A 10,582-nucleotide genomic window follows, 5' to 3' on the forward strand; every position below is an offset into this window, starting at 1 on the left:
CTTAGCAAACATCATTGCAATCCATGGTGCAAGAGGAAAACGTTGTTGATAATGGAAAACGCTGATGTCAAAGGTTGAGCTCACCAAAAAAAACACCAAAAACATCAATATGCAGTAGATTAAGTGGAAATTTTGGCCTCTACACAAAGCAAAAGGATAGAGAGCCAAAAGTTGTTTCCGATCATCCCTTGAGGATCAGATCAAAGCACTGACCGTGTTTACTAGGTTGCTTGCTGTTTGCAAGTTCCCTTGTGGTCAAAATCTCCACAGAGGGAACCTTTAAACCTCTCCTCTAGCTGTCCAAATGATACCAAGACTGGATTAAACAGCTTACTAAAATGAACAACTTCCAAGCATTTGAGTGAGAGAGGTTTACCATCCTGCAAGTCTGCAGACAATAGTCAGGAGTCTCTAGATAGGGTTTGAAGGTTGAAAAGAAACACGACATGCTGCCCACGCCAAAAACTGGCAGTCAGAAAGCAGTGCTGCATACATCACCAGAGCAACGACAAGTGTTGATGGCTGCTGGACTGAGACCGTCTTATTCCCTCCATAATGCGCATTAGACTGACTGGAGAGCCTGAGTGAGACACAGCAGCAGAGGCTCCGTCCTCTGAGCACCAGGTGGACAATTGAGATACACTCTAACTTAGTGCTAAGGTGTCAGCCAGTCCCGGGATACAAGAAGAAACCCGCATTGGTTTGATGACAGTGACGCAGACATTGAACAACGTGCTCCCAGAAGAAAAAAACAACAAAGAAAAAGCAGGAAGCCATCTGTGCAGCAGGTTCTGTCCCGACAGAACCTGCTGCAGTCTTGTACTCTTAATGGCCGCGTGTCAGCAGCTACACTGCAGCAGCAGAGGTGAGTCCCAACCTTTTATGGTGGAAACTTGGGTGGAGCAGGGATGCAACATTGTTCCCACCTTATTGCAATTACAGATTTTTCCCTGTTGTTTGCAGATCCCTGCCACCTGGTATTCAAAGTTTGCACAGAAGAGATGGCTCGTCAACAGATTCAAATCCAAGACCAAACTTTCCGTGATGAAGCTGCAGTGTGCGGATGATGAAAATGCGTTTGTCCAGTCAGAACAAGAACTGCAGTTGGGTTCAATTGCATTTTATTCGGTTGAAGTCCAGCACTTATTGAATTCAAATCCTTTCAGATGCCTTATTAAGTCTAATTAGGTTTCCTAAATGTATAAAAACATAAATATAACATGACATGAAGTGTAGTTACTGTCGTGTTACTTCTATAAAAATAATGGCTTTCTTTTTCTAGAGAGAAATTTGTGATTTGTCTCACCCTTAACCTTCCTTTCCCGTCGAGTTAAAAAAACTACTTATATTTTTTAAACTGTGGGTCAAGAGGGCAAGCTTGCATTTATGAACTGAAGTCCCAGAGCAGAGTAGATCTGTCTCCTGTTGAATCCTGCTTGATGTATGTGCAAAGCTCCAGCAGCTCCACCTGAGGGAACTTATAAGTGAACTCAAAGCGTAGCTGCCACCAATTACGCAGCGGAACAACAGCGAGCACGCTTTCTCCTCTTTTTCCACCAATTTCTCCCCCCACCACATTTTTTTCTTCTCCTGCTGTAAGCTGTGTGAAGACAATGGTTTCTGTCCTGAAGGCCAAACCGAGATCTTTATACTCATCCTCTTTCCCACCACACTGTGGATTTAGAGAGGGATTTGCCTGAGAGCCTTGAGTGGGGAAAGGAGTAGATAAGTAGTGTTTATCTGATGCTGTCAAAAGTTCAAGCACTGGGAGAGTTAGCTAAGGTTAGTCTTCTTTCCTTCCTTCCCTCAAGACTTTGGATTTAACAAAGACTTTAGAAAGGAACTTTCAGGAGGAAAGGATTAGCGAGATGACACCTTTTATCTAAGCAGTGAGGCGATGTCCACGTATTGAGAAAATAATCGTACTGTACCTCTGCTGGCAAAGTTTGGAGGGAGCTGCCACAGGAAAAAGTCTGGACAGAATGCCCTAAACCGAGAGATCAGCTGATTTTATTTTGTAGATGAGCTGTATGTTCGACAGCTTGTTTATTCAGCAGAAGGTTCACGTTATATTCATGTGTGGGGAAACAGTGTTCAAGACCTGGACTCCTGAACAGCATTTTATTTTGTCTATATGTCAATTTCCATACAAATATATGTGTAAACTGATGACTCGTCTGTTAAAATGTCAATAATACAATGATGAAAGGAGGTGAAAGACCGACCTGTCAGCTTTCAATTACGGGCTTTTATCGGCTTATGTATTGAGTGTCACTCGCACTACAAACTTATACCGTATGCGGGGATAAAGAGTGGAGACACTTTAATCAAAAACATAGCCTGACACAGCTTATGTGATGCCTGAGAGCTTAATAGAATTATTCTGGTTTGAAAGGACATTGCTGTATCTCTAAAATGGCTCACAAAGCAGGAGCCGGGATCATACATAGCTCAATATAACTCGGCTTTGTCTCCCAGGATCCTCTTTCTTTCTCTTTTTTTTGCACATTTGAACAGACCATCTGAATGTGCTAATAAGATTTTGTGAAACCAGACCAAGTTTGTTTTGGTTTGTCACAATGTAGTGAAAAGAGGTGCCGGAGGGCTTTTTTGGGGGCTGTGCATCGGTAAGGGAATCTTTTGACAATGAGGCTTAGCTGGTTGTGAGTCAGTGCTCCACTTACAGGGCTCAGTAGCATTTACATGGAACTCCGTTGAGGATATCCAGGTGCCCAGATCATAAGCTGATTGTGAATCCTGTTTTACAGTGTGTCGGATAAGCTCTTACCCCGGCTCTGAGGAATGATGAACGTAAACAAACATTTTTTATTTGGATGTTCACAGTTTGTGCAAGCTCATTGTTTTACTGATGAAATCATAGGTCAAAGAACCAGTGAGCAGTGCACCGTTTCTCAGCCGAGAACCCTGATTCTTAATTGGTCCAATTAGCTGGGATATGAGCCACTATCTTAAATACTGTTTGCATGTAAATATTACCACAGAGCAGATATTTTGCATAGATGAGGTACAGCCACACACTTATACATGCACATATACATTTGAACACAGTGATCTACACCCGCATGAAAGTGAACTGCTCAGCCACAGAAGAAGTAATGCATGAGCCTAAAATGGGACTAAGCAATTATTTATATCCACTTGTGCATATAGGGCCACTCACTGTATGTGCACTTTAGCTCTGTTCACCCCACACACACACACACACACCAGTGAGAGAGCAAAGATGGCGTATCACGGTCAAGCAGTTATTGCCGTGTCAGCGTCTCCGCGTTGTCCATCAAATGCTGATACAGCGATACCACAGTTTATTTTGGATTTCGCTCGGAATTTCTTTCAACTTAATGTGACTGATCGATTGTTGTATTTATTTTCTATTCGGCTGACATCTCGGGTGCTGAGCCCTCATTGCTGTGGTGTGTTCTGCGATACCCAGACAGCGCCTATCCATCAAACGATGTGGCCTGCACGGTGGTGGAAACAGCACTGATTGCAGATCAGTTTCAAGCCTCAGTTGGGGGCCATCTTCTATGTCTCTTCAGCCATTTTGGCTCTCGTGCTGTCCCATTCCTTTGACTGTGTATTTGGCTTCATGTTATGCATGTTAGAGTAAAGCACAACTGAAATTAAATGAGCAAGTTTTTTTTTTTGGTCTCATGATGGTGCCCCCTGTTTTTGAATCAATCCAACAATACGGTCAGTTCTCTGTCTACATAGATGGAGAACTTGTACAGCCAATGAAATTGGTGCTCAGCTGCAGTGCATTAAACAGGATGTAAATATGTACCTGCAAATGTCACTTTGGTCGGTTTAGATGCTGGTGTGGTCCTTACTCTTCAGGACCATTAACAAAACACTGTCTGCCCGAGACGGCTCAAGTTTGTTTGCTTTGTCTCCCATCATCAGCCTGCCAGCTGCTGTCAATCAAACACCAACATGCCCCTGCAGTCGAGACAAAAAGGCGCAATTCTGATATTCCCCAAAATATCTTTTTTCCCCTCCTTTTGATAATAAAAAGCATTGACAATACATTTTTAAAAAGCACATTGGTATTATCGTTAAGCATTAATTTCAGTGTTTTGATGGTTCGAACTGTTGCATCCAGTGAAGTATAAAACTGGGCCACCATTGATGATGGGGCCAGCAGCACAGCAGCAGCTAATATGAAACTGATCGCATCGTGATTTTGTGTTCTTTCAGTGAATATCTTTTAAAACAGGAAGTACCACATGCAGTACTTCCTGTCAGCTGTGGCTGGAGCTCCAGTCCGTCAGCTTCAGTCGTGACTCAGTATAAAAATGGTGTGTCCTGAATAGCTTTTAATTTTCAATAAATAGATATTATCAGTTCTTCCTTCAGATCGTCCTTTTACTAACAAATGTGAAATATATAAATAAAAGTAGGCTAAATAATGCAGCTTTAAGTGTTGTCTTTTCTCCTTTAATTAGTTAAAGACGGTTTATTGTTTGAATTGAAAATAATGTTTTGCACAGTGCGGCAGCCAAAAAAAACTTTAGAGCTTAATTGCAAATATCTCATTGTCTTTTTGTAGACTGCAGTTTTCCTAATGTTTTAATTTCATTTTCTACCCTTTCATTTTCTCCTCTATTGCTCTTGCTCTCATCCCTTCCCACTTCATCCTCTCCACTCCTCTGTCTCTCCTGTCTTTTATCTCGCCGCATTTTGCTGCAGTTCGTTTTATTTTATGCTGATGACTCAAAAATACTAACGATACCGGGGGCAGCTGCAGACTGAACCCTGTCTTTCTGTCTTGGTTGCTTCGCTCTCTCTCCTCAGATGCCCTTTGTTTGCCTCTCAACCTTTCCCTCCTCCTGCTCCTCTTCCTCCCATTCTCACTCTTCTTTTCGTCCTTTCCTTTACACCTAACCTCTCTTCTTTTCCCCTCCCTTCAAATTTGTCACTTTCTTCTCATCACTCCCTCCATTTTTCCCTCTCTCCATCTTTTTTGCTGTCACACTCTCTCCCTCCCTCTCTCTCTCTGGTCCCACAGAAACTGCTGGGTAATCCCACTAACTGGAACAGCTCAGCTAATTGGACTCAATAGTTTCTGACAGATTCTCTCCCTCTCCTCATGCTCTCCCTGGTTTTCTAAATATGGTTTGTTTTGTCACAATATTCAGCAGCATACTGCCTCCCTATCTCCCGTGTCCTGCTTTCCTCTTATCTGTTGTCCCTCCTCTTCACCACTTATCTGCTCCTGCCTTTGCCCAAAATCCTCCAGACCACTGGCTTTTCTCCTCATGTTTTTCTTTTCTGTCGATGCTTGGTGGCAGGTTTCCCTCGTTTCTCTTAAGTCTTGTTTGCAGCACTCAGCATTTTTCTGCCTCGCCATCACGAGGCATTATTTCATGGGATGTGTAGCTCCTGCAGGGACAGTAAGAAGGCTTGCGTAAGACATATTCCAGCTTATGCCTTGTTGTGTAATAGTCAAAACGTATTATTTTATCAGTTATTGTACAGGTCTCCACTCAACCTGCTTTTCTGTCTGTGTTTCTCAGTGTAAGACAAGTATTGTTACATTGTATTGTAACAGTACATGTTGCTTGATCTGATCATTCAGAATTATACACCAACAGTTTGATGCACAAACACAGCCTGGTCCATAGCCTTCTGTCGGATATCATGGCTGTTGGGACAATTATACTGCTAAAGGGCCACCTAGCAGTGTTCAGGTAGTTACCTCAGGGCTGTAGCTACCTTTCAGGACACCAACGTCATGTGCTCAACATTGTTTCTGGAAAATTGGAGGTTTTAAGTGTTTTTTAAAGGCTCATTTTTAAGTCAGTATCCTTAGAGGTGTTTGTTTTTAGGACAAATGGAAGTAAAGGAGTGTTTTAACACAACAATGTAAATGTAAAAAACAGGAAAAAAAAAAAAAAAAAAAAAACTAGGAGAGCTATGTGGCCAAACCACATCACCAGGCCAGTGAGAAGAGAGAGTCGAGATCCAGGTTTTTATCCTGCGGCTGGTGATTCGTGGATTGGCTACAGGAACCACCCAGTCCAGACACACACATACAAATACACACACACACACAAAAACAATGATAGACACAAAGAGGGGACTCACAAGACAGAAAGGGACAGGGGGAAAAAGAGGGAAAAACAAGGAAGGAGAGGAGGAGGCAGAGGCTTCATAGCATATATATAATAAGTACAACAAGTAAGAGTAAGTCTAAGGATAAAATTCAAAATGAGTTACACAAAAAAATGCAAGGTCAGTGTAGATGTAAAATCGAAGAACATTACAGGACAACATCATAAAAATAGGTATAAATATATCCAAATTCGCAAATTACAATAGACAATGTTGACCCCCATAGCAGGGCAGATGTAGCAATATTCCAGTTTCACAGTTATTATGTGCCAGGAGATATAAGAGCAGTGCCCGAGTACTCGGGAGTTTAGGAGTACTGTCAGTGACGGAGGTCAGCAATTATTTGACTAGTGCAGAGGCAAAGGAATACAATGAAAGTCTAATTAGGAGTCAATGCATCAACCAAAGCATCCAAATCCAAATGAAAACAGTGCCAAAAAAAAAACAAAACAGGGACATTAGTTTTAATTGAAATGATTCTCAGGCTGTTGTAGGATACAATAAAGAACAAATTCGCTCAAATATAATGAAGTGAATGAGATGAAGTGATTTCAAAAACAGCAGCTGCAGTGTCCCCAGAGTCCTTTCTCCTGCTCGTCTTGCGCCTGACTTCAGTCTCTCTTTACTTGTTTCTCTCTCTGCAGCTTACAGACCAATTCAATAGTTTGACATCTCATTTCTAGGGCCCTGCTCAAGCTGTTGTCGTGTCTCATGTTTTTCTTGTCTTTTCTCTCTCAGGAGGTCCTCCCGATGTGGGCAAGATGCTGGGAGGGGAGGAGAAGGAGGAGGACCCCGACGCAGCGAAGAAAGAGGAGGAGCGACAGGAGGCGCTGAGGCAGCAGGAGGAGGAGAGGAAGGCCAAGTACGCCAAGATGGAGGCTGAGAGGGAAAGCATGAGGCAAGGCATCAGGGATAAGGTATGACAGAAAACATGCTGTCTGATAACCCAATAAGTGAAATTCAGTAAGCCAACACAAGGAGCCAAGTCAATCCGACTGTCATTGCATGGAAAACAGCCCCCAGTACAAATAAAATCCAAACAGGGAATACATTCAGGATTAATTCTCTAATGACGGGTGGTAACAGAAATCATCAAAACTGAAAAGGAGAGAAAGAAAACAGACAAGCATGAGTAAAAAAAAATCTATTTAAAACGGCGCGTCATTCACGCGAGAGGTTTTTGATGATTTTGGATGCTGCCTCGTCTTTTGATGTTTAAGCAGCTTCTAAAGGCTTCACATCTTGGCTGCGTGACAGCAAAACTCTTTTTATAGCAGGCCCGCGTTTGAATTATCACACTATTTTTGTTTGCTTTTATGCTATTTTTAACCTCTTCTGAGATTAGAAAAAACACATCTTTGGAGCATCAGGAAGGATTCGGACATAGCAGCGAGACGTAGAACAAAATGAGGAGCCTCGATGAATGTTTAGACAGAAGTGGGTGGGTCCACCAAGACGACCAATGTCCAAGATGACCTCTCTTGTTCAGTAAATGTTTAGGTGACAGGATGTACAATCTGATATTTTTGCATTACATTTTTTTTTTGCATGTTTATGATTGTGTACATTGTATTTCTGTCTAAAATGCAGTATCCACTTATGAATGAGCATTAGCATAATGTGTGTTTTATTTTCTGGTTTTGGCACAGCTGCAGTCAGTGTTCGCTTTAAGTTCCTTCCTCGCTGCATTGGTAAAGGCTGCAGTGTGACCACTTCACTGCAGAGACAGTGTGAAAGACAGGCAGTCTGTGGGTGGGGCACGTCTGAAGGGAGTGCTGTGAATCAGCGGGATGAAAAGCAGCACTCCTCCCCGGGTTTCTCACCTCTTCCATTCTCCTTAAGTTCTCCCAGAGGAGAACAAAGAGCGGGGAACAACTCCCAGAGCGCTCGTTGCTGAAAGGTTTCTGTCAGCCTCCTCCGCAGTTTTATCCCGTTGTGCCAGATACTGCAAGAAATGTCCATATTACTGCTGAAGTCTGTAAATGTGCGCACGTTCAACAGTGTGACAGATGACAGAATAAAAAGTGTCAAGTGTAAAGCTGTTTTCACCAGTAGGGAAATTTAACGTCAATGGCATTGTTAACCAGAAATGCCACCTGATAAACACGATGGCAATTTCTCTGCAATTTCCTATTTCACTACCGTCCCTCATGCAAGTTGACACTAATGATGTATGCTTTTAAAAAAAGTCTCATCTCTCACATTCTGCCTGTGGTAATGAGGAACAATAATTCCACAACTCCACCTTTCCCCAATGCACCTTTGCAAGCAACAGATTTCAAAGCTGGTGTGATTTCTGTTGCGTGCTTTAATCAAACGAACACATCCCACAAAATTCTGACATGCACTGTCGTAGCGTGAATGTGGAACAGCAGCACAAGACTTCTACTCCGTTTTTGACATATTCCAAAATGTTGTTTTGCTGAGAGGCGCAGACAAGAACAAAGATGAAGCTGCTCACAGTACAAACACAGGAACAGGCCTGGGATGGGTGAAACGTTGTTCAATAGGATGGATGGGTAGCAGGAAAAGTGCATTATGACGCGTTCGTGCTATGTTAAAGTTATTGTAATTACAAGTTTCTGTCTTGTAAATGCCTAAAAATGCACTAGTGCCTGTTTTCCAAATGATTCACCCAAACACCAGTATTTAATCTAATTAAACCCAAGTTTAATGGATGTAGCATTATATTGTCATTACATGGTATTTTAAACCCTGAATTAGCACACACACACACACACACCAACTTGTTTTATATCCCATGCTTATGATGCCACAAGCAGAACTGCTGGCTCAGCACAAGTTGGTTTCTGACGTCAACTCAGTTCTTAAAGATGGCGTTTTGGGAAAAGAAGAATTCGGAATACATAGCAAATCTGGTCCGTAGGCCATAGTCAGCATTGCAGGTCATGTGACATGCTTGGACCCGGGAAGCAACCCACAAAAGAAATGGCTGTAAAATAATCAAGACGTTTAGAAATGGCTCTTTGGTGTTTTTCTTGAAGGTCCAGCAGTTACTTTAACCTGCATTTCTTTGTGCCCTTCACTCCTCTAACTTCCAAATATTTCTATTTCTGGGGCGTCTGACCACCAGTATGGCTTGAAAAAGCGCGAGGAGGCCGAGGCCGAGGCAGCCGCCGCTGCGGAGGAGCCAGCAGCCGGCAGCTTGACTCGACCCAAGAAGGCCGTGCCGGCCGGCTGCGGTGACGAGGAGGAGGAGGAAAGCATCATGGACACAGTGATGAAATACCTGCCAGGCCCGCTGCAAGACATGCTGAAGAAGTAGGCTAGCTCGCTCGCTAATGCTAACGTTATCTAGCTTAGTTCATAGGCTATATTCGTAAGGTTGGCTTAAATCAGGGTTTTCTTTTCCATAGACATGACAGATATGAACTTTGCTCTGTAAGTACATAAAATGAAGTTTAATCCAGTGTGGTCTGTTGGTGTTCGGACAAATCAAAGTTTTATGGCGGGGAAAAGAATCAGATGTGAACCAGCTGTGTGAATTGTAGCCATTAGACTAAGCTAGGTTGACCGGCCAGGTGAACGTTAGCTATGTTCCACTAATGAAGCTAACGGCCAGCAGAGGGGCTAAAAACACCATGTTAGATGGTTTATCCTTCTAGTCTGAGACGTTTTAAACTCCTTGTCCTCTCCTCTGTGATAGCTGCAGAGCCTCTCGCAGCGCTGAAAAATAACATCCCTGTTCACTCAATTTGTACATAAATAAAAGAATACAGTACATTACAAGCCTCAAGATGGGCAAGCAATCATAAAACATTATATGAAATTAATATGCTAACTGTGTGTCTGTCTCTAAAATAAAAAAAAATGTGATAACTTGATAAGCCATATTTTAAAAAGGAAATTTAAAGACTACTGTTGTGTGCTCCTAAAGCTACTGTTTTGTGTTCGACCATGTCTGAAATTTATGTAAAACTTTTTGCACACAGTGTTACACAATCTCCGTCAGACCCGTCGACTGTCTCCCCTCCACGCTCCCCCAGTGCCCAACATCACAGTGTAATAACATTCATGTAGTGTAGTGGTTAGAAATGTTTCTATTCCCCTGTTCAGTGCGTCTCCTTCTTACGTCTTGCATGCCATTTGTCTGGACAAGTTTGTTGTGTGAATATGTAACAACTCACCCCCCCAAATCCCCTTTTATCCTCTTCTTTATCATGCAAAAAATATTATGGCAATAACTCCTTAGTTTGGGTGTGTTTTCACTACCATGTCGATATAACCGTTAATAATATAAGTAATAAAAAAAAAAATGTATGCATTCAGGAAATTTCATTTACAGGTTTGCAGGGTTTTTCTTTTTTGTTGTCTCTTTGTTTTGATGAAGAATGACTGTGTAGCCGTTCATACAACAGCCAAAACCTTAAGCTTTCAGCCATAAAACCCGAACTTACACTATATATCTTATTAATATCAGGATCTA

General features: G+C 42.3%; 1 protein-coding gene across 1 annotated transcript; it reads left to right on the plus strand.

Moving 5' to 3' along the window:
- Positions 1–6,231: 6,231 nt before the first annotated feature.
- Positions 6,232–9,536, plus strand: cplx2l (complexin 2, like). Its single transcript, XM_041934064.1, has 3 exons — positions 6,232–6,255; positions 6,819–7,052; positions 9,230–9,536. The coding sequence occupies exons 1-3, from the start codon at positions 6,232–6,234 to the stop codon at positions 9,419–9,421; spliced, it is 450 nt and encodes a 149-aa protein (XP_041789998.1). The 3' UTR covers positions 9,422–9,536.
- Positions 9,537–10,582: the final 1,046 nt, after the last annotated feature.

This window comes from Chelmon rostratus, chromosome 3 (genome assembly GCF_017976325.1).
Source record: "Chelmon rostratus isolate fCheRos1 chromosome 3, fCheRos1.pri, whole genome shotgun sequence".
In the NCBI taxonomy this organism is placed as follows: domain Eukaryota; kingdom Metazoa; phylum Chordata; class Actinopteri; order Chaetodontiformes; family Chaetodontidae; genus Chelmon; species Chelmon rostratus.

Bases quoted from the DNA above. Each gene is read 5' to 3' on its own strand.
- cplx2l (XM_041934064.1), top strand. From the start codon at position 6,232: ATGAGTTACACAAAAAAATGCAAG. The intron at 6,256-6,818 runs GTCAGTGTAGAT...TCTCATTTCTAG, and splicing joins GTTACACAAAAAAATGCAAG to GGCCCTGCTCAAGCTGTTGT. The intron at 7,053-9,229 runs GTATGACAGAAA...TCTGACCACCAG, and splicing joins GGCAAGGCATCAGGGATAAG to TATGGCTTGAAAAAGCGCGA.